This window comes from Panicum virgatum, chromosome 3K (genome assembly GCF_016808335.1).
Source record: "Panicum virgatum strain AP13 chromosome 3K, P.virgatum_v5, whole genome shotgun sequence".
NCBI classification, from domain to species: domain Eukaryota; kingdom Viridiplantae; phylum Streptophyta; class Magnoliopsida; order Poales; family Poaceae; genus Panicum; species Panicum virgatum.
Genome location: NC_053138.1, coordinates 64,198,317 through 64,222,455, shown reverse-complemented (window position 1 = coordinate 64,222,455; position 24,139 = coordinate 64,198,317). Strand labels below are relative to the sequence as shown.

The window sequence follows — 24,139 nt, the reverse complement described above, 5'->3', positions numbered from 1 at the left end:
GAATGAGACTAGTAGCATATGTATGCATATACTATATGTATACCACCACCTTGCATTGTAATCTTGCAAGAATACATATAGATATACTGTACGTACTATTACTATTATGAGCTGCCACAATAACAGGACTCGATAAAGCTGTGTATCACCGTGTCTACTACCGGCGTGTGCAGAATCTGCAGGTGCTACTCTGCTTGTTGCGCCAGTTGTTCCTGTTGCCAAGAAGCACAAGGCCAGCTCGGTCAGATGTCAGGGGGGGGGGGGGGATCACAAACAAATCTTACAACTCAAAACACCAGAGAAACAACACATTTCACAAATGCAAGTCAACAAGGGCGCCATCCTTACCTCGGTTACGAAGAAGGCATGGAATCCATAAGGAACCCTGTTAGGAAGCTCAACCACTGCAACTGGATCAGCAGACATTGTCTTCGCGTCTATAACATTTACTTCAGATTTCCTGCATCCAAGAAAACACATACATTTACTTCTGAATCGGGAGATTAGGAGCAAGAGACATATGTTGCAGGTTTTTCATGAATGAAGGATGAAGTTGCAAGGAATGGAGTACCCTGTGTTTTCATCGTGCACAAAGAATATCAAATAGCCATCGTCTTCTCCTCCAGATACACCTGGCTGCTTGGGAACAAAAATCGCCTCTGAACCGAATCTACCGGGTCCCAGGTCATATATGCCCTGTATATTTCCTCCTACTTCAAGTTCCTTCTTACCACTCTCCGGTTCAGCATGCAGATCGAATTTTATGATGCCAGTCACCTTCGCGATGCTATCCAGTATAGTGCAGTAGACATAACGCTGCTTCCTGTTTTCAACAAAGTGGCGAATTAGAAAGCTGGAGAGTTTCACAGAGCATCTAATTAGAGTTTATTAGGTGACCTTCAGTTTATAATACAGCCACCACAGAGGAAAAGGGGAAAAAAAAGTAATGCGGCTTACAATATGCATTCTACCAATCCCATAAAAGAATCATTGCTAACTGATGCTGAAAATTCCCAATATAGTACCTGCCAGTATAGCTCTCATTAACACGAGGAAAATCTACAGCAGAAACTGACAGTTGCTTCTGTGAAGAAACTCCAGTTTTCATGTTGAATCTCATCTCGTACCTACAAATTTAACATTAGGACAAGCACTAAATTACTTCAAATCAAAACCAAGTTTCAGATTGCAGGTACATACAGCTCATTCCCGAAGTTCTCGAGCTTTTCACTTTGATGCCCGTTCACCTTGTCCAAATCAGGATTCTCAAGGCGGCAGGTAACGAGAACAACTTCATCACCCTCTTCCCAAGCATTAGCTGTGACAGCACATATTTCAAAAGATCAGCTCAAGTTAACAAAGTGCAATGCATGGAACCGCATAGCATAGCAGCGTAACAGGAAATGGATCTAGCTTTAGCTCCGTTCTCCATTCTGTTAAACTATAGTTTCCGTGCTGATTGTTCATCATTGTGTCTCAAATAGATGCTTGCAGTTGCTGATTTCATCCTCAAAAGCCTGTTCCTTTTTCCTTCCTCCCATATTAGTTTGTGGTTTTTTACTTCTGTATTTCTAACAAAGGTTCGCCTACTTAAGTGGCAAAAGAGAAAAGATGCAGTCCTATTAATCACACCGTCAATACATGAGTGGATATATTGATAGAACAAGCAAGATGAAGCTAGCTTCGACAAATTATCCATTTTGTTACAGGGATCCCTTTGTTACACTAAGGCCCTGTTTGGCAGAGCTCCAAGAGCAGCTTCTAGGCTGAATCCAGGAGAAGCTCTGCTAAATAATTTTTCTGAGAAAAGTAATTCTATGAAGTGATTTACTGAAATGAACTAAAGAGCTGAGATCTGAAAAAAGTAGCTTCTCCTGATTCACTTCTCGGACTGGATCTGTTTTTCATAAAGTGAGTATTAGAGAATCACTTTCAGCTGGCAACGTATGCTATGCAAACCACCTTCGTATGCAAACTATGGGAACTCCAATCTGGACCACCGGATCAAGATCCAAGGGGGGGGGGGGGGGCGCAGGGGGAGTGGGAGGAGGGATTTGCAAAAGTGGGATTACCTAATCCAAGGGCGGGCGGTTAATTTTAAAATTACCCCCCTCCTCATGCCCCTTGGATCTTGATCCGGTGGTCCAGATTGGAGTTTCCATAGTTTGCATACGAAGGTGGTTTGCATAGCATACGTTGCCCTTTCAGCTAGTGAATCACTTCTCTCAGAGAATCAGCTCCCACAGAGAAACAGAATCAGGTGGAGCTCTACCAAACTGGCCCCTAGTTTATACTCATGAACAGGTTAATTCCGATTTCATTTCTGCCCAAGGTGCCAAGCAACTACTTCAAGACAGTACAAGGGAGTAGTTTCTGAACATAATAATACGAGTTCTCGATTTACTAAAATCTTAAAATAAAGAAAAAAAGGGTTCAAGCAGAGTGTTAAAAGACTGTAAATTAAGAGGTCAAGCAGAGAGCTACAGATGTTTACCATTGTGGAATATGAAGCAATTGGGGAGTTCAAACCATCTTATGAGTTTGTCATCCTTGGCATAGCGTGGGAGAATACCAAAGCGAGCTTTCTTTGTAGGATCAAACTTGTAAATAAACTCACCATTCTTCACCATTTCCTGTATACAAGAATACAGAATGAGGATCCAGCTAGGAAGAGGTGTTCGAATATTTTCCAAACTATCGTGAGGTAATTATTGACTATGGCATCCATCAGTCGAATGTAAATAGATGGCACAGAAAAATGTAAACATGAACTTTTGTGCCGAAATATAATTCACCTTTGGTCGGAACAATAAAGGGAGATCCATGAAAATAGAATAATTCTCTGTGATGGCAAAGTCATGCATCATTACAGATTCTGGTATTGTTATTGGCACAGGATCAAGCATAGACCCATCTTTGGTAATTACACGGTATGTACAGTAAGGAGGCTCATGTGAGTATCCAAAGGTGAACATTTCATCTGAAAGAAGGTTCACACGAATTGTCAGAAAACAAAGGGGAAAACAAGAAATAGTATCAGATTATCAGGTCAATGAGTTTACCTGTAAATGGATCAACTTTTGGATGGGCAGTGAAAGAATGTTTCAGCCTTTTGTCATAATCCAACAAACCAAGAGTCTGCAAGTCTCCATCTTCAAGGACCTTAACTACATCTGAAAATGTGAAACAATTGCTCCATATGAGTATAGTTAGTGCAATGGGTGTGGGGTCTGTGGATGATAACAAGTTGCAATAAGCTGTAAAAATTATCATGAATCCGAAAGTGACCTTTGCACATATGCAAGCAGAATGTGCCAGGACAGTAAGGAAGGATAGCTATATTTGTCATGCTTTCGTCATTCCTAATGTAGATGGTATATGAAACCAATCCCCCCACAACACTATTATGTCTTACACTATGTGATATCTGTTAAGGGTATAAGAGTAAATGAGTCAAGGGTAGTTTAGTCTTTTCCTATTGTCTAGGGTTTGGGTGCTCATGTACTATATATACCCCATTTGGGGCTATCCAATACATCCAACATTTCAGCCTCCATTCCTATCTTGTAACATGGTATCACAGCTCCAGGTTTCTTGAATCCGTCCGCCACCCTCCGTCGCCGCTGCGCTGCCCCTGGGAGCTTCGTTTGCTCCTGGGGGCGGCCTCTCCTCCAGTAGCCCCAAACCCATTTCTTTTTTTTAGTAGCTGCGTCGTAGTAGCCGCCGCAGCAGCAAGATTTCGTCGTAGATCTCCATCGCCGTTCGTCCCGTCGTCGATCCGCTCGCGGGAGGGGAGCAGCAGCCCCTGCCCGTCATGGATCTGTCGCCGCCGTCCTCTGTCCGCCGCCCGTTGCGGCGAATCCATCCGCGCCGTCGCGCGGCACCCGCCAGCGTCGTCAGCTCCCGTCCACGCCGTCCCCGTCGCGGATCTGTCGTCGATCCGGTCGCGGGAGTGGAGCAGCAAGCCCTGCCCGTCGTGGATCTGGCCGCCTCCGCCTCCTCAGCCGGCCGTCTTCGTCGCCGCCTGTCGCGGTTCCTCCCCGCGCGGCCATTTGCGCCGTCCGCGCCCTGTCCACGCGTGCGCCACGCGGCCGTCCGCTAGTTGCTGTCGCGGGAGGGGTGCAGCTGCTCTGCTGCTCGCCGCAGCAGCCCCCGCCTGCCCGTCGCCGGCCCCACCATGGATCCGTCCGCTCCCCTGCTCTGCATCTTCCGTCCGCCCGAGTGCGAGCTGCGGCCGGCCGTCAGTCCAGCAGTCCACCAGCTGTCCCCGTTGCTCAGCTTGCTGGTCCTCCTGGCCATCCCTCCGTTCCTCTCGCGGGGCTTCCCACGCACGGATGGAGCAGCAGCTGTCGGCCCTCAATCTGCTGGAGCCATAAGCATCTTCCTAGTGGTGATTTCTTCCTCTGCTCATCTCTCTTTCTTCTCCATCCAGTACACATTCTCAACTGCAGTTTCATGCTGCCGCAAGCCTCATTTGGGGGAGAACAGAGGAAGCGATTATATGTCAACTTGTGCTTGTTCCTGGCTCATTATCATTTGCCACTGCTTTGTTGTCATGTGGCCTCTAATTTCAGTAGCAGTGGTTCAAGCTCATGGTTCAGCTAGGCGCTAGGCGGTTTCTAGGCGGCGACCCATAGCCTAGCGCCTAGGCGGGATTAATCGCGCCTAGGCGTTCCTAGGTGTTTTCCTAGGCGGTGCCATATACATACATATACCTTGCCATATACATCATATGTACCTCTAAAAAAAAAACTGGGGACCATTGGGCCTTTAGTCGAAAAGGAAGCCCATCAAAGCAGCCCAACTATTCAACAACCCACCTCCCACCTTATCCTCTCCCCGACGCCTCCCCTCCCCTCGTTCGCCCCCGCCTCTCGCCCCTGCATCGCCCCCGCCATCCCAGCCTCCGCCGCCATCACAGAATTGCATCTCTCTTCCGCATCCTCTCCCGCACGCCACCACTTCCGCTCCCTGCGCCCGTGCCGCATCCCGCGCCGCCGCATCCCTGCGCCCACGTCCCCGCCGCCGCACCCGTGCGCCCGCGTCCCCGCCGCCAGTTCCTCTCCCGCATCTCTCTCCCTCAGTCCGAGCCCACCGCCGCCCGCGCCCGCCGTCCAACGCCGCCCGCGCCCGCCGTCCAACGCCGCCCGCGCCCGCCGTCCGACCTCACCGGCGACCTCCGCCCGCCTAGGGGTCCGCCTACCCCCATAGGCGAGGCGGAACCCCCTCGACTACCGGTTAGTCGCGCCTAGTCGCCGTCTAGGCGCCGCCTAGCTGAACTTGGTTCAAGCTTCTTGTTTCCTTGGCCTGCCTCTCATGGTTATGCGGTTGCAATATGCTCCAATTTCTTGCTTGGGCTGTGCCGTCATCTTCAAGTAGCTTGTTATCTGTGCAATCAGTGATCTTCTACCATGTCATTGCTAACTGCTGCTTGACCATCTCCATATTTTGTCCTGCTGCTGCCATATAGCTACTATTGCTGCTGCCTGCTAGCATCTGCTATATCAAGTCATTTTCATTTGTCTCGTGTTCTGCTATATCAATCCAAGTCCACATATATTTCTCCGGTTCGTCAATGCCGTGCGTGTCCACAAAATTCATGATTGTCAGTCAGCCAATTTCTTAGTTTTGTTTTATGGTTAGCTGAGTCCCGTCGATTTAGCTAATCACATCATCATTGTGGTGCGACATTTGCCCTCTTGGTCTCTTTCGGAGCCGTTTTGCTCCACGTCAGGATCAATGGCCGTTTATTCGTCGTCGTCATCACATGTCCTCCTGCTTGCCGTCTTGCAGCAGTGATCTCTCATTCTCCTCTCCGTTTGGCTGGTTTGACACATCTCAAGTTATTGTCAAGTTCAAGACTCCAAAGCAAGGCTCGTGTTTGAGGAGTTGATGTACTGGTGTAAGGATCACCGGGGTGTCCGACCCTAGAGGGGGAGGGGGTGAATAGGGTCGCTAATCGCTTTTCTATCCTAGGGCTCAATCTAATTGCATAAGATAAACCTAACACGTCCTACACATGCTAGTTATGACTAAGGTTTATCTATGCTACCCTCTACTTACCCCAAAAGACTTGCAACCTATAGCCAATTCTAATCAAACTAACTAGAAAAGTAAAGGTAAGCAAGAAAGAGTAAATGCGGAAACGTAATGTGGTAAGTAAAGCGGTAAGGGAGAGGATATGCAAACTCCCGTGAAGACACCAAGACACACGATTTAACGTGGTTCGGTTAGGACACCAAAGTCCCTCCCTACGTCCACGGCCACTTGCTCACAAAGAACAAGTGTGATGCCGAGTCTCTTCGCTTGATCACCGTCTTGCCACGCCTCCAAGGCTCCCGACAAGCAAAAGCTAAGTGACGTCAAGTCACAAAGACGAGGTCACCGCCACCGTCTATCTCGAAGCGTCACCACGGCACCGTCTTCACTATCTTGGAGCTTTAACACCAAGTAGGGGCCTCCTTCCCCGCACAAAGTGTCGTTGCCACTCCACACCAAGTCGGAGGGTCACACGACGAGTACACAAGTTGCTTGCCGCAGCAAGACTTTCTCTCAAGCTAGTTCTCTCAAGAACTAAGCCTAAACAAGCACTAAGCACTCTCACAAGTGTGTTTAAGCCTATATGATGTACAATGAAGCTCTATGGTGGTTGGAGATGATCTTTAGCTCTTGTATACTTCCTTGAACTCCAGCCCTCAAAAATGACCCGGCCTTGGGGGTATATATAGGCAGCACAAGCAAATATAGCCGTTGGAGAAAAGCTGCCAGAAATGTGCTTAACGCCGGTTAATCCGACGTACCCCAAAAGCCATCATCGGTTCAACCGGTGTATGTAAACTGCTACTTGAAAAACTAGCCGTTAGCAATTAACCGGTGTATCGCCGGTTTAACCGATGCAATCAACCGGTGTATGTAAAATTAACGTCGGTTTAACCGGTGATTGTAACTTCTTCATGTTCCTCCAAAAACCACCTCTCTGGACAACTGAACCGATGCAATTGACCGATGCATCGTCGGTTCAACCGGTGTATGTATTTTCATCGGTCTTCGTTTGGCAATGCACCGACGTATGCATTTTCTTCAACGTCGGTTAATCCGGTGAGTGTATCTTCAGTTTCCAGCTTCTGGACAATTACACCGGCGTGTCTTTTCCTTAACATCGGTTCAACCGGTGTATTGAATTTCTTCACAGTCTCTTCGATTCTTGTCCTTTGGACTGAAGAGCTTTCAGGGCGCTGCCCTGAGACCCGCGAGGGGCGGCCCTTCGGGCCTAGCTACGCCTATCTTCTCTTTGTCATCACTTGAACCTAAAAGTCTGGGAATGTTCATCTTAACAATCATATTAGTCCAAGTGTTGTGTGTGTCATCAATCGCCAAAACATTATATTGAAATATGGCATGAGAGGCCATTTTCGCTACAACTGGTTTGTGAAGACTTGAGGTATTCGCTGAAGTACGGTTGTGAAGGCAATACCCTCTTGTGGAGGAGATCATCTACATCGACATGTTCAAGAGTTTGCACGATTCGACGACATCTTTCATTTCGGACTTTGGATGTATCATTTTCTTTTTGTTGAGTCTAGTGCTTAGTATCAACTCTCCAAATGCAACGTCATTGCATTCACGTTGCATTTGAGAGGGGGTGTTAAGGGTATAAGAGTAAATGAGTCAATGTTAGTTTAGTCTTTTCCTATTGTCTAGGGTCTGGGTGCTCATGTACTATATATACCCCATTTGGGGCTATCCAATACATCCAACATTTCAGCCTCCATTCCTATCTTGTAACAATATCTACTGTGATAAATGTTCTTACTGATCTAAATCCTATTATGAGAGGATAGTTTGTGGGTGTAGAGGGACAATAAAGACTACTGGGTACGAAAAGGGTTGTCATTATCTCCATATTTGTATCTTTTTCCAAATTGGAATCCTATTGTGCCCTTTACATGTACCCTCTACAGCTACATGGGATAAATGAATCAACGGAATATCCCCTGCATACCTTACATAGTGGATCATTACATTTTATAGTGAATCCTACTTACTATTTCTGTACTCTCTTACAAGTTCCTTGTTGCTAGCGACAAGAATATAACAGTACTGCTAAATTCTGGGAGAAAATTTTACCGATTTTCTTTGTGCCACAAGTTAGCTGCCAGACTATTTGTCAAGGATCAGTACTGTTGCCCTTCACAACAGGGCATAAGTACATGTCCATAAAAAAGAATGCCATAATGGGTTGAGAACTTACAGGGCTTATCTGCTTCTGACAAGGCCATGAGTTTACCATGATGATATATAAGTGCAGTATTAGCTGCACAAAAAAAAGGTTTCAGACAAGCAAGTAGCCAATACAACCAATTGTTCATGAAAAACAATGCAGATTTACATCACATCGACCAAAATAATGCCCCTTAATTACACATGATATGATGATAATGTTAAGACACTGCATAATCTAATGTGGTACCTGTCCCAAATCCATAGGTAAAATCCAAGACTTTGAATTTTTTACGAAGTTGTTGCATTTGAACCATGAACAATCCAAAGAATCCCTTTAGATCTCCAATCTGAAAATTTTTGAGAGAGAGGATAATCACACACACAAATGATTTTGTTGGAGGTAGATGGACAAAACTAAAAAGACAAAGATTTGGCCTGTCAAGTTTCAGTTCCAGCTTGTTAAAGACATTGTGCTTGGTGTATATATTCAGAATCATATTGAATCATGTAAAAAAGTTATACTAACATTTCCTTTTTGAGATGCACGCACTAGTTCGCTAATAGAACATACTTTGTGGATGGAGATAAGTAGGGGCTACAGTGATAAATGGCTAGTTGGTAATAACATTTTCAGGTTGAGTCAAACAAGTAGATTTTACCTTCATAAACTTCGCTCCGCCAAAATACTCTTCCTGCTTGAGGCGAGCCGTCTTCACATATCTTGATACATAGGTAGCTTTTCCATCCTTAATACGCATGGCATGAATCATTCTATTAGACAAAATAAAGATGGTATCACAGTTAGCACACCTAATAAATTATTTGCGTGTCCGCTTGTATTTCAGTAGAGCATTTGCATGTATTTCTTCACTACATCCTAATATTTTCTTTTATATGATTGTTCAAATGTTTCTCATTCTGTTACGTCATGTTTTCTTTTCTGATGAGGAATGAAAACAATCAGATTACATAAAGGATGTTTTAAACTGTTCATCCAGAATTATATATGACATTTGCAGTAACTTTATTATTATTTTTTTTAGTCACCAGCTGCAGCTGTTCATGGTGACAACTTTGTGATAATATAATTGTACTAATGTTGATATGTTATGAGTGTTGGATAGCTGAGGTATTTTACTTGCTGAGCTTTACATTAACTTCCACTGTAATACAGAAGCATAAAATTTGTCAGCCAAATATCGGCAGAATTTATGCGGCAACATTTGAAGCATCAAGTAGTGATTCACCCTGAATAGAACAGTTGACTTAAAAATGATAATCGAACAGCCAAATTATGAATGTGCCTTAAAACATAAACAAACAAGAGGCACAGGATAAAATTTGCAACATAGGAAGGATACACCTTAGTTGTGCATAAAATTTTCAAATGAAGCGAACAAGAGCTGCAATACAAGAAAATATTTCAACCCCGCCATGCAAAAAGAAAAGCTTTCGCAAAAGTTCCAAATTCTTTTGGAAAACAAACTCAAACTAAACTTGAATGCAGAATGTCAATAAGTGCCTATCATATCATTTCAGTTAAAGTTTATTTGCTAAAAAGAATCATATATAGATAAATGGGATATGAAACTGGCAGCATGAAAAAGAAAACAAATGAACAGTTGTGAAACTGTAGTATTCTAAGTCAAACGGGATGTGTCACATACCCATCTCCGTCAAACCTGCATAAAAAAATATTGAACAAGAAGCCGTCAGTTACAAGTTAATGTGCGTGTCAAGGAAGATGCATGAATGAAATCTGTGAATGGATTTTTTTTCCTGAACTATATCTGTACGCATCTTATGCTTGAGCCATACTATTAATTAAATGCCCTTGGAACTGCAAAATGAAGTCCATCGTTTTACAGGAAACTGGAACAGTGACCACAACAATGCCTTGAAGAAAAAGGGACGTTGTCATGAAGGAAAAGTCAATACCAGTGATACCCTGCGACTGGGACAAACTTGGGATTGGGCCCGACCCTGACAAACTCTCCATTCAAGCACTCCTGTAGATGAACAAAAAGGAACAGTGTGGCAACAAAGAAGAGAAGGGTAATTCAAATCATCATGGTATGAAGAACACTCCCTAAATAAAGTTGCGGGCTGTCTAATTCTGAGAAATCTATCCAAAATGGAAGGGAAATACTCACTAAAAAGCAGAATCTGCACGTTCTCTGAGTATTAGAAGCGTTAAGGTGGGAATCATTAGTTTAGACCAACTCTGGATTGACTTTAAGAGCCGGCAAGTGTGAACTAAAAAGAATCTGCAGAATCTTTCAGTTTATTGATACGAGGAGGCGCAGAATGTGAATCCATGACAGGAAAGGAATTTTTTTTTTGAGGGAGGGTACGAGTACGAGACATATAGCCACAGTGGTTCCTACTGTATGTACCACAGGTGCGTGGTGAAATTGGTTGCTTTATGCTTTAAAAAAAATGGTTGCTTTAGTTTGGGGAGGAGCATTATTATATGTAAAAGGAAAAAAGAAATGGGCAAGGGGAATGGAGGAGGAAGCATAGTTAGTACCGGGAGGTGTCCGCGGACGGGGAGGTCAGGGGCCGGCGGAGTCTCGTCGACGACGGGGCCAAAGTTGCCTGATAGCCAGTGGAGCGGCTTGGCCTTGTCGTGGCCGAGTCGCACGGCGACGGACTCGAGCAGGTCGAGCGCCCAGGAGGCCAGGCCCTTGATCGGGCGCGGCTCCGGCACCACGACGAGGCCGTTGGGCTGCTCCGCCTCCGCCGCCCCCATGGTTGCGGCTGCCGGTTGCTGACTAGGGAGTGGCTGGACTCCCTCCAATATGGCGGAGGAGAGGGAGACAACAAAGGGAAACACCTACTCCTAGGGGTGCGCAGCGCAGTTGGTGGTGGGAGATTCCGGGAGCGGGCCGGCCGGCACCTCCTCTCGTCCTCGTCTTGGAGTCTTGTGGCGGTGGCGCGAGGAATACAATGCGGGTGTGGCGGCGTGCGTGGCCGCGTGGCTTGCTGCCGCTGGTGATCCTTTGATTAGGTGCCCGAGCCGAGACGGGGATCCACGGCAACCACCCGACCCGACCCAGCTTTGTCTGCCGCCGCATATATATCGTCTCGTCTTCATTAGTAGTATAATACTAAATCCTCACGAATTTTCGACGCAAATAAAGTAGTAGCTCGCTAGTTGGCTACGCGTGCAAGATTAAGTCGGGGAGTGGTAGGTTAGGCACATCGCAGTGGGGATATCCTCGCATAGTTTCAAAGCTAGGAATTTCCGTACCCGGAGTATCGTAATATTCTCGCATCCCGGGAAATTTTCTCTCTTCTCCTCCGTATCAATGATTCTACTGAAATTTTATCTCTTCTCTTCGTATAAATAACAAATTTGCTGATGATGTGATATGATATTTAATGTGCATGACGCTCATACTTCGTTGGGATCGAGGACAATACACGAGCACATTATTACTTAACGTAAGTCAGTAGCTTAGTTTAGTAATTTCTGATTAGATTATTCAGTAATTTGTCTGTTGTGGGTGTATAAGAACTAAAGAAAACTAGACGTATAGCCCGCGCATTTGCGCGGCTAGTATTGAAAATTTGCATGTCGTTGTATCATTACTTAAAGATTATACTATATTTTAGCATACATCATCCTGTTCATTATCGTAAGTTGTCTTATTAATAAAACAATTCAACTATGATATACCTATAATAACAATTTTATTTGTTGAGCTTTAATAATATTATGCAGATAATTATTCTTATTTTCATTTTATTTTGATTTCTTGTTGTTAGTTTTAGTTTTTATCAATAGTATATATTTGTAACTGATACATAGCTAAATGATATTTTATATTTAATTTTTCATCATGGTATTGGTGGGTGATTTGTAATTAGGCACAGGGGGTATTTTAGACAATTTTTTATCGTAATGGCAGTGGTGGGTAATTTTTATTTTTCTATTTTTCTCCGATTAATGTGGAAATTTCTAGGTTTTGAGAGCGAACATGGATGCTCCGTTTGTTGGCCAAATAATAAGATAATAAAGATTACAACTACCACACGTGATTACTGATAGAATTTTACTGAAAATGATTCGGTAATCTGATAGCTCGGTTCAATACTTTGTGATCAGATTGTGGACGTACCGACGTAGAATTACTGCTACACCAAGAGTATAGAAAAGCAATGCCTGTGTGCAGTACTGCAGTCCAGAAAAAATGATCCGGACGCGCCTGCACTGTTTCGCAAGGGAGAAAAAGCAAGACGACGTAGCACTTTGTAAGTATAATATATATATATATATATATATATATATATATATATATATATATATAATGATGATGATGATATAGTATATGGAGAGTAACTGTGCCGGTGGCAGCCACACGGCATATACATATACGCGTACTAGTAGTACTAGTAAAGTGCTCGTGCTAACGCCTTGAATAATGCAGACTTGTAAAAAAAACACGGGTTCCAAATAAGGGTACATGAGCAAATAAGCCATGGCCTATCAATTATCGACATTGCAAAGTGCCATCAAGAACCAGCTCAAACGCAAAAGATGAAATGAAACACATTCAGGGACGCAAATGCTACTGATACGGCGATACCAGCTGATTAATTGCTATTGGTTAAACAATAGTAACGGTAATTCCAGAGGTGATTGGACACTTGGGACTCAGTAGGTTAAACAGTGTTCCATTACACTAAGCTACACGACCAAGCGAACCATCACGAAGCATGAGAGAAGCAGCTCCACTTCCGTTTCACTTTACATTCCTTAATCTGTTCATCACTTGGGGCCCCTCCTTGATGCCCTTGTCAGCAGCACCATCTTCAGCAGGGGTTTCCTGCAGCCATCACAAAGGAAAAGGTCAAGCAGAACATTAGGAAGAGTGCTTGTTGCTACTTTTGTTCTAGCCATCCATGTAAAAGCAATTACTTTGCCATCCTTAGCGCCTCTGCTTTCCTCATGATTTTCAGAAGCATCATTCAACGGGAAAGGAAGGTAAAATGGGTTAAAGAATCACTTATTAGTAACAAAAGTACCCTATCACATGTGAGCAAATTCCTACGCAGCTAAGCTATCCGTTCTTCAAGCAAAACTATGTTGAGACCTCTACTTACTTTCAAGCTCGCTAAGTTAGCTGGCGAATCCACATTTTTATTCTGCTATCCACTTCCTTTGTTCACATCATTTTCAGTAGCAGCTGGAAGCTGAGATGACCAGATTTAAGCATATAGATGACAATTTTTTTTGTTGGGGGGGGGGGGGGGGGCAAATTTCATGGTTTCCACCATGGCATTGCATCAGAAAACCTAATTAAAATGCAATCATCAATCTTACAGTTTTTCTAGTACAGTGGCGTCAGTGCCCCCATGGCATTGCATCATAAAACATAATAAAAATACAATCACTAATCTTACAGTAAAATGGAATTTAAGTAAAAAAGAAAAAGAACGTTCCACTCACATCATCAATCTCACTGCTCGGATCGGCCGCTTCAACGCGTCCACGCAGCTCCGCCCCGCTCTGCCGCACGGGAACAGTCTCAGACGGCGCAAGTTCGATTCCGGGCATCGAGTTTTTTCAAATAAAATGTACCAAAATTTGAAACAGAGGTTTTGGTGGACGAGGATGAAGCGAGAAATTGCTAAATATGTGTTCGAGTGTGACACCTGCAGAAGGGTTAAGGCAAGCAATCTGAAGCCCGCCGGTATGCTTCAACCCTTGAGTATTCCATCAGGTAAATGGGAGGATGCCAGTATAGATTTCATTGTCGGCTTACCCAACTCCTCAAAAGGGTATGATTCCATTTGGGTAATAGTCGATCGATTTACGAAGGTAGCACATTTTCTTCCAGTAAAGACTTCTTATACGGCGAGACAATATGCTCAGTTGTACCTGGATCATATTGTGAGTATCCATGGAATTCCTAAAACCGTTAGTTCGGATCGGGGTGCACAGTTTATTGCACGGTTCTGGGAACAATTTCATGCCGCTTTGGGTACACGATTGATCCGCAGTTCAGCATATCATCCTCAGACCGATGGTCAAACTGAGAGAGTTAATCAAATTCTGGAAGATATGCTGCGGGCCTGTGTACTTTCATATAGTAAGAAATGGGATGAGTGTCTGCCGCTCGCTGAATTCTCCTACAATAATAGCTATCAAGAGAGTATCAAAATGGCACCCTTTGAAGCCTTATAGGGGCGGAGGTGCAGGACTCCACTAAATTGGTCAGAAGCTGGTGAGCGGAATTTCTTTGGGCCCGAATTGGTTGGCGAGGTTGAGGACCAGGTTCGTCTTATACAGGCAAATCTAAAGGCCGCCCAGGCCCGCCAAAAGAGCTATGCAGATAAGAGGCGCTGGCCTCTGATTTTTGAAGTTGGTGATCATGTTTACCTTCGGGTGTCTCCGATGAAGGGCGTGCAGCGGTTTGGAATGAGAGGCAAATTAGCACCCCGTTATGTTGGGCCTTTTCCTATCACTGAGCGTTGTGGGCCGGTGGCATATCGTGTGGAGCTTCCCCCGCATTTGTCGGCGGTCCACAATATCTTTCATGTATCCCAGCTCAGGAAGTGCCTTCGAGTTCCGACTGAGGTTGTAGATACGGAGAATTTACAGTTGGAACCCGATCTCATTTATCCAGAGCACCCGGTGAGAATTGTTGATCACAAGACCAGGGTCACTCGGAATCAGACCAGCAATTTCTATAAGGTTCAGTGGAGTAACCATTCCGAGCGAGAAGCCACGTGGGAGACTGAAGAGTTTCTCAAATCCAAATATCCGGAATTATTACAAGCCTATCAAGGTACTCCCCAATTCCTATCTTTTCAATTTAGCACTCCATTAAATCTCGGGACGAGATTTCTTTTAGGGGGAAGGACTGTAACACCCAGGTGTTAATCACCATAATTTACACTAACCACGACCATTAGAGTAAATTGGCACGATCAAAACCGAGACCAAAAACTTCTGCTGGCAGATTGGCCCGGAACGGTCTGACCGGTATGGGCGACCGGTCTGACCGGTCGAACCCGAGTTGGCGGTTTTGGGCCCCACAACATTTATATCGCTCTCCTCTCTCTCCCAATGACTCACTCATCCCCTCAGCGCCCCGTTCCTCCCTCTCCCGAGCTTCCCCTCCCTCAAACCCTCACTCCCAAATCCATCCTCTCCATTGGATTCCAAGGGCGGGGAGAGCTTCAAATCGTTCAAGGATCATCTCCTCCAAGTTCTCATCCATGGGGTGACGCGGGATTCGCGAGTTCTTCGTGGGGGAAGGAGCCATTCAAGGTAAATTTAGAAGTTGGATCGATCTCTTATTCTAGAAGGTTTTATGTGGTTTCCTCTAGTCCAAAGCATCCACATGAACCCTTGAACGAGATCCTAGAAGGTATTTGGAGTTGGTGGGCGATTTTCGCCGCGCCGAGGTTCCTAGGTTTTAGTCTGGGTGAGACCGGTCGGAGGGACCGGTCTGACCGGTATCACGGTAGGTTAAGGGGGGACCGGTCTAACCGGTATAGCTGGGCTGAGCAGGGGTAAATAGGTAGTTGTGGATACAATTAGTTGGAAATTTATTTGGGTATTGATTACATGTAATTTTTATAAAATCATGCATGCATTTCTCATGTCATATGCATGTGCATACGTGTAGCAGCCGAGGCGGAGGAGGTCGTATACGAGGTGGTTGCGGAGCCACAGGAGCCACAGGGGCAAGCCCCGCCGCAGGAGGTTCGCGGGGAGTCGGCCCAAGGCCCGGCTAACCCCAGTGTGGTGCAGCAGACGCAAGGCAAGCCCCGGTGCACATCCTACTATTTCAAATTTTGACACCTATATATGTCTTTAATAATTGTGCATTAGGTTTAGGAATTATTTGAAACCTTAGTTGCATGATCCCTAGGTTTTCCTGTGCCTTATAATAGTATGAATAAGTCGTTAGCACTGCTATGCTTAATAGGGCTCGATAGAAGTCGAGTGATAATTCTGTCACTCGCGAGACATAGGATGTCTTTATATTACAATATATGAATTATTATATTCAAGATGGAAGGTATGGGATGGGAGACCGGATGGGGGATGGTGCAGCCCCATCTGTGTCGATTAAGGACCGTTCCGTTGTCGGCTGTGCTGATCGGGGATTGAATTGTACTAGCCGCATGCCGGGAGTAGGAGGTAGTCGAAACCGGTAAGCTGAGTACTGCTTTGCTTCGAAAGTACAGGAACCCGCACCCAACTCCTGGGGCGAGTCGAGTAGTCGCGGAGAATTGGGGATGAATATGTTTACTTTTGGTGGTCTCACGTTGAGCTCGGCTGACCATATGTCGTTGGGCTGGTTCCTGTAGTTCGAGGCGGGAAGGGGAAAGGTTGGTGCGTGGGGTCCGACGGGGCCTTTGCGTGCCGTGTTGGTTAGGTTCACCTTGCAAGGTTAAATCGGATCGATTCGCCGTGTCTCGCGGTTATGAGAGCCTTGATCTCTTGGTCACATCGTAGAAAGGAAAATGAGTAGAATGAGAAGTGATGAAATGTGGGCTGATGACATCCAATTAATGTTTTGATTACCTTGATTGTTGTAGTTTCGCCAATCATAGATGATTAGTAATTTTTTTGATGAAATGCGGCTAAAACATTGAAAGTAAGAATATACCTCTAGATGCTATTTCTGCAAAATAACCACCAGCCAAATGCCGTGCATGTCTAGGTCTGTGTGCTATGTTATACCCACTGGTCGGGTAAGCCTTGCTGAGTATTAGAATACTCAGGGTTTGTTGCCACATTTATTATTACAGGACACCCGGACGTCGACTTCTGCCCCTGTTGTGTCAAGTTCATCCGCCGGGATGCAGAGGGGTGGCAGGTCGAGGAGAGAGACCCTTCCGGTTAGGGCGTTGTCGGGTTGTACACTCGAGGGCTGAGTGATCAGCCTCTCTATTTTGTGCGGACCGGTCTGACCGGCCCATAGGACCGGTCTGACCGGTGGCGTCGGTAGGAAGTGCCGACCGGTCCGATCGGTCGGATAGGATCAGAACTGGTGAAAGCTAAAGTAGTTGTAGGATCTTTTATATTCGAACTTCAGTCACAGCTATTGTAAAGTTTTGTAAACTATTTATGTATTTGAACTCGGTTTATAAAACTTGTTGTTTCTTCTTCTTGAAGTTTATATTTTCAAGTATTATGCCGTGCTTGTACCATCTGCGCTCATCTTCGCGTGGGACTACCGGTGTTGTTTCGATCGGGCCGTGGGTTGAGAAAGGATCGCCAAATTAAGCCGTTAAGCTAATGCGCCCGATGTGTTCAAATGACGGCCATTACACTTAATTAGAGTTTTAATTTGGCAGTTCCGTCACAGCTGGTATCAGAGCTGAAACGCACTGGGGATGGTACGAGCACGATTAATTTTTGAATATTACAAACTAAAAACGAAATTCTGACTTAGGGCGAGAATTAGTTAAGTAATGCGAAGTAAGCCCTAGATATATATTAAGTGTAGAGTTGTAAGTAGGGTTTCAGTTTTGGTTGAGAGATTTACGTAAGACGCTCATGCATCATGACATTTAGATTTTTGTTGAATTTGAAAGTTGGTATAGAAAATTCATGCATTGTATCATGCATCATGTCATCATGGTTTTCAAATTTCAGCTAATATTTTGGTTTAAGGGTTGGTACACAGTGAGGGCTTAGAAGTTTGTTTCTGTTACGGACCGGTCTGACCGGTCTTGACCACCGGTCTGACCGGTTGATCGACGTCGAGCCCATGCAGAGCCATGCAGACCAGTCTGACCGGTCGGTTGCATCGGTCTGACCGGTTGAGCGCAGACAGAGACCACTAAGTTATGTTCAAATAATCGAATTTCGGCGATTTCTTCCATGATTCGGGTGTTAGTTGCAGTCAAGATTTTTCTTAAGTAATCAGAAAAATGTAACTAACCCAGTCATGGTTGAATGCAGAATGGGAGAGCCACCAAACCCTCCTGAGCTGGCACAGGCCATTGCGGCCATGCTCACTGGGCGCGATGAGCAGACGGCACTCCTCCATGAGCTTGTGGCGCAGGGCAGAGCACCGCAGGCTGAACATCACCACCAGCCGCCTGCTCCTGGATATCCAGAGTTCCTGGCTACTCAACCACCGCTCTTCCATAAAGCGGACGAGCCATTGGAGGCGGATAGTTGGCTCCGGACCATAGAGTCCAAGTTCACCCTGCACCCGTATCAGGATGGGGACAAGGCAGGATTTGCAGCCCAGCAGCTCAAGGGTCCTGCACGCACGTGGTGGGACAATCACGTGGCCATGTTCCCTGCGGGCACTCGGTTCACCTGGGCGGAGTTCAAGAACGCCTTCAGAGCGCATCATATTCCTGCAGGGGTCATTCGCAGGAAGCTTGCCGAGTTCTTGGCCCTGAAGCAGGGCAATAACAGTGTGCTACAATATTCCCAGGCCTTCAACAGTCTATCACAGTATGTCGGGTACCATGTGGATACCGATGAGAAGAAGCAGGCCTGTTTCAGGCAGGGGCTCAGTAGCAAGCTCCATGATCGCTTGGCAATGGTCAAGTTCGACAGTTTCAGTGAGCTAGTCAACTGGGCTATCATTCAGGAGGACGCCCATCTAGCTCACAAGGCGGAGAAAAAGATAAAGGCTCGGCAGCGGGATCTTCTAGCAGTGCCCCTCAGAGGTTCCGTCTGGTGCAGTCGGGCCCACAGCGAGCCCCCTTTCAGCACCAGCCACCGCAGTAGTGGGGATACAGGCCCCCTCAGTACACTCAGCCACAGGAGACAGTTAGGCCTCCTGTTCCTCAGCAGAGTGAGCAGAAGGTGTGGGTGCAGCAGCCGGAGATGCGCCCCAATTTATTTCCGTGCTACAACTGTGGATAGCTTGGTCACTTTGCACGGAACTGCCCACTGCCGTCCAAGCAAAGCCAGCAGTCGAGCCAGCAGGGTCAGAAGCAGCAAGTGGCTCACTTCAAGCCAGGACAAGTGCACTACACCACCCTCGAGGGTATTCCTGAGGGAGCTCCAGTGATGGCGGGTATGTTCTCAGTAAATGAACAACCTGTTACAGTGTTATTTGATTCAGGGGCGTCTCATACCTTTATTAGCGAGGGGTGTGTTGTTAGACTGGGGTTAAAAATTGAAAGCTTGCCCAAGCCATACCATATTCATTCACCTGGAGGAAAGTTAATCACCAATTAGTTCGTTAAGCAAGTACCCCTACAGTTGCAAGGAAAAATTTTCCCTACGGCCATGATAATGTTACCAACCCAAAGGATATATATTATATTGGGTATGAACTGGATGGAGGGTCAGGGAGTTAGTCTGGACACGACCTCACAATCTGTGCACAACAAATCTTCCATTCATGGGTGTATGACTTTACTTTTGAAAGATCATATGTCTTTGACACCTACGGTGAATCAGGTTAAGGGTAAAAAGCTAACAGATATACCAGTGGTGTGTGAATATCCGGACATCTTTCCGGATGATTTGCCTGGAATGCCGCCTGATCGTGACGTGGAGTTTACCATTGAATTGCAACCGGGTACGGCACCGATTTCTAGGAGGCCTTACCGGATGCCACCCAATGAGCTGGCGGAGTTAAAGAAACAATTGCAGGAATTGCTTGATAAGGGCTTACCGCAGTAGTACTAGTAAAGTGCTCGTGCTAACGCCTTGAATAATGCAGACTTGTAAAAAAACACGGGTTCCAAATAAGGGTACATGAGCAAATAAGCCATGGCCTATCAATTATCGACATTGCAAAGTGCCATCAAGAACCAGCTCAAACGCAAAAGATGAAATGAAACACATTCAGGGACGCAAATGCTACTGATACGGCGATACCAGCTGATTAATTGCTATTGGTTAAACAATAGTAACGGTAATTCCAGAGGTGATTGGACACTTGGGACTCAGTAGGTTAAACAGTGTTCCATTACACTAAGCTACACGACCAAGCGAACCATCACGAAGCATGAGAGAAGCAGCTCCACTTCCGTTTCACTTTACATTCCTTAATCTGTTCATCACTTGGGGCCCCTCCTTGATGCCCTTGTCAGCAGCACCATCTTCAGCAGGGGTTTCCTGCAGCCATCACAAAGGAAAAGGTCAAGCAGAACATTAGGAAGAGTGCTTGTTGCTACTTTTGTTCTAGCCATCCATGTAAAAGCAATTACTTTGCCATCCTTAGCGCCTCTGCTTTCCTCATGATTTTCAGAAGCATCATTCAACGGGAAAGGAAGGTAAAATGGGTTAAAGAATCACTTATTAGTAACAAAAGTACCCTATCACATGTGAGCAAATTCCTACGCAGCTAAGCTATCCGTTCTTCAAGCAAAACTATGTTGAGACCTCTACTTACTTTCAAGCTCGCTAAGTTAGCTGGCAAATCCACATTTTTATTCTGCTATCCACTTCCTTTGTTCACATCATTTTCAGTAGCAGCTGGAAGCTGAGATGACCAGATTTAAGCATATAGATGACAATTTTTTTTTTGTTGGGGGGGGGGGGGGGGGGGAGGGGGGCAAATTTCATGGTTTCCACCATGGCATTGCATCAGAAAACCTAATTAAAATGCAATCATCAATCTTACAGTTTTTCTAGTACAGTGGCGTCAGTGCCCCCATGGCATTGCATCATAAAACATAATAAAAATACAATCACTAATCTTACAGTAAAATGGAATTTAAGTAAAAAAGAAAAAGAACGTTCCACTCACATCATCAATCTCACTGCTCGGATCGGCCGCTTCAACGCGTCCACGCAGCTCCGCCCCGCTCTGCCGCACGGGAACAGTCTCAGACGGCGCAAGTTCGATTCCGGGCATCGAGTTTTTTCAAATAAAATGTACCAAAATTTGAAACAGAGGTTTTGGTGGACGAGGATGAAGCGAGAAATTGCTAAATATGTGTTCGAGTGTGACACCTGCAGAAGGGTTAAGGCAAGCCATCTGAAGCCCGCCGGTATGCTTCAACCCTTGAGTATTCCATCATGTAAATGGGAGGATGCCAGTATAGATTTCATTGTCGGCTTACCCAACACCTCAAAAGGGTATGATTCCATTTGGGTAATAGTCGATCGATTTACGAAGGTAGCACATTTTCTTCCAGTAAAGACTTCTTATACGGCGAGACAATATGCTCAGTTGTACCTGGATCATATTGTGAGTATCCATGGAATTCCTAAAACCGTTAGTTCGGATCGGGGTGCACAGTTTATTGCACGGTTCTGGGAACAATTTCATGCCGCTTTGGGTACACGATTGATCCGCAGTTCAGCATATCATCCTCAGACCGATGGTCAAACTGAGAGAGTTAATCAAATTCTGGAAGATATGCTGCGGGCCTGTGTACTTTCATATAGTAAGAAATGGGATGAGTGTCTGCCGCTCGCTGAATTCTCCTACAATAATAGCTATCAAGAGAGTATCAAAATGGCACCCTTTGAAGCCTTATAGGGGCGGAGGTGCAGGACTCCACTAAATTGGTCAGAAGCTGGTGAGCGGAATTTCTTTGGGCCCGAATTGGTTGGCGAGGTTGAGGACCAGGTTCGTCTTATACAGGCAAATCTAAAGGCCGCCCAGGCCCGCCAAAAGAGCTATGCAGATAAGAGGCGCTGGCCTCTGATTTTTGAAGTTGGTGATCATGTTTACCTTCGGGTGTCTCCGATGAAGGGCGTGCAGCGGTTTGGAATGAGAGGCAAATTAGCACCCCGTTATGTTGGGCCTTTTCCTATCACTGAGCATTGTGGGCCGGTGGCATATCGTGTGGAGCTTCCCCCGCATTTGTCGGCGGTCCACAATATCTTTCATGTATCCCAGCTCAGGAAGTGCCTTCGAGTTCCGACTGAGGTTGTAGATACGGAGAATTTACAGTTGGAACCCGATCTCATTTATCCAGAGCACCCGGTGAGAATTGTTGATCACAAGACCAGGGTCACTCGGAATCAGACCAGCAATTTCTATAAGGTTCAGTGGAGTAACCATTCCGAGCGAGAAGCCACGTGGGAGACTGAAGAGTTTCTCAAATCCAAATATCCGGAATTATTACAAGCCTATCAAGGTACTCCCCAATTCCTATCTTTTCAATTTAGCACTCCATTAAATCTCGGGACGAGATTTCTTTTAGGGGGAAGGACTGTAACACCCAGGTGTTAATCACCATAATTTACACTAACCACGACCATTAGAGTAAATTGGCACGATCAAAACCGAGACCAAAAACTTCTGCTGGCAGATTGGCCCGGAACGGTCTGACCGGTATGGGCGACCGGTCTGACCGGTCGAACCCGAGTTGGCGGTTTTGGGCCCCACAACATTTATATCGCTCTCCTCTCTCTCCCAATGACTCACTCATCCCCTCAGCGCCCCGTTCCTCCCTCTCCCGAGCTTCCCCTCCCTCAAACCCTCACTCCCAAATCCATCCTCTCCATTGGATTCCAAGGGCGGGGAGAGCTTCAAATCGTTCAAGGATCATCTCCTCCAAGTTCTCATCCATGGGGTGACGCGGGATTCGCGAGTTCTTCGTGGGGGAAGGAGCCATTCAAGGTAAATTTAGAAGTTGGATCGATCTCTTATTCTAGAAGGTTTTATGTGGTTTCCTCTAGTCCAAAGCATCCACATGAACCCTTGAACGAGATCCTAGAAGGTATTTGGAGTTGGTGGGCGATTTTCGCCGCGCCGAGGTTCCTAGGTTTTAGTCTGGGTGAGACCGGTCGGAGGGACCGGTCTGACCGGTATCACGGTAGGTTAAGGGGGGACCGGTCTAACCGGTATAGCTGGGCTGAGCAGGGGTAAATAGGTAGTTGTGGATACAATTAGTTGGAAATTTATTTGGGTATTGATTACATGTAATTTTTATAAAATCATGCATGCATTTCTCATGTCATATGCATGTGCATACGTGTAGCAGCCGAGGCGGAGGAGGTCGTATACGAGGTGGTTGCGGAGCCACAGGAGCCACAGGGGCAAGCCCCGCCGCAGGAGGTTCGCGGGGAGTCGGCCCAAGGCCCGGCTAACCCCAGTGTGGTGCAGCAGACGCAAGGCAAGCCCCGGTGCACATCCTACTATTTCAAATTTTGACACCTATATATGTCTTTAATAATTGTGCATTAGGTTTAGGAATTATTTGAAACCTTAGTTGCATGATCCCTAGGTTTTCCTGTGCCTTATAATAGTATGAATAAGTCGTTAGCACTGCTATGCTTAATAGGGCTCGATAGAAGTCGAGTGATAATTCTGTCACTCGCGAGACATAGGATGTCTTTATATTACAATATATGAATTATTATATTCAAGATGGAAGGTATGGGATGGGAGACCGGATGGGGGATGGTGCAGCCCCATCTGTGTCGATTAAGGACCGTTCCGTTGTCGGCTGTGCTGATCGGGGATTGAATTGTACTAGCCGCATGCCGGGAGTAGGAGGTAGTCGAAACCGGTAAGCTGAGTACTGCTTTGCTTCGAAAGTACAGGAACCCGCACCCAACTCCTGGGGCGAGTCGAGTAGTCGCGGAGAATTGGGGATGAATATGTTTACTTTTGGTGGTCTCACGTTGAGCTCGGCTGACCATATGTCGTTGGGCTGGTTCCTGTAGTTCGAGGCGGGAAGGGGAAAGGTTGGTGCGTGGGGTCCGACGGGGCCTTTGCGTGCCGTGTTGGTTAGGTTCACCTTGCAAGGTTAAATCGGATCGATTCGCCGTGTCTCGCGGTTATGAGAGCCTTGATCTCTTGGTCACATCGTAGAAAGGAAAATGAGTAGAATGAGAAGTGATGAAATGTGGGCTGATGACATCCAATTAATGTTTTGATTACCTTGATTGTTGTAGTTTCGCCAATCATAGATGATTAGTAATTTTTTTGATGAAATGCGGCTAAAACATTGAAAGTAAGAATATACCTCTAGATGCTATTTCTGCAAAATAACCACCAGCCAAATG

The 24,139-nt window shown here is 45.8% G+C and overlaps 1 protein-coding gene and 3 long non-coding RNA genes across 5 annotated transcripts; all 4 read right to left on the bottom strand.

The window, feature by feature from the left end:
* Window positions 1-3: 3 nt before the first annotated feature.
* On the bottom strand, window positions 4-11,208 carry LOC120700288 (carotenoid 9,10(9',10')-cleavage dioxygenase-like). Of its 2 annotated transcripts, XM_039984518.1 has the most exons (14): window positions 10,754-11,208; window positions 10,162-10,232; window positions 9,891-9,905; window positions 8,883-8,994; window positions 8,471-8,570; window positions 8,252-8,314; window positions 3,063-3,173; window positions 2,796-2,980; window positions 2,495-2,633; window positions 1,201-1,318; window positions 1,026-1,127; window positions 572-823; window positions 349-460; window positions 4-212 (listed from the first exon to the last, which is right to left on the bottom strand). In XM_039984518.1, the coding sequence occupies exons 1-14, from the start codon at window positions 10,973-10,975 to the stop codon at window positions 186-188; spliced, it is 1,629 nt and encodes a 542-aa protein (XP_039840452.1). In that variant the 5' UTR covers window positions 10,976-11,208; the 3' UTR covers window positions 4-185. The 2 variants fall into 2 exon arrangements, with proteins under 2 accessions (XP_039840452.1, XP_039840453.1); XM_039984519.1 differs by lacking the exon at window positions 8,252-8,314.
* On the bottom strand, window positions 3,323-8,245 carry LOC120700289. The gene is made up of 2 exons (XR_005685878.1): window positions 7,423-8,245; window positions 3,323-5,897 (listed from the first exon to the last, which is right to left on the bottom strand). It is a non-coding gene; the product is annotated as an uncharacterized LOC120700289 (long non-coding RNA).
* Window positions 11,209-12,693: 1,485 nt separating the features above from the next.
* LOC120700287 lies at window positions 12,694-13,274 on the bottom strand. Its single transcript, XR_005685877.1, has 2 exons — window positions 13,148-13,274; window positions 12,694-13,055 (listed from the first exon to the last, which is right to left on the bottom strand). It is a non-coding gene; the product is annotated as an uncharacterized LOC120700287 (long non-coding RNA).
* Window positions 13,275-19,925: 6,651 nt separating this feature from the next.
* On the bottom strand, window positions 19,926-20,665 carry LOC120700286. Its single transcript, XR_005685876.1, has 2 exons — window positions 20,565-20,665; window positions 19,926-20,287 (listed from the first exon to the last, which is right to left on the bottom strand). It is a non-coding gene; the product is annotated as an uncharacterized LOC120700286 (long non-coding RNA).
* Window positions 20,666-24,139: the final 3,474 nt, after the last annotated feature.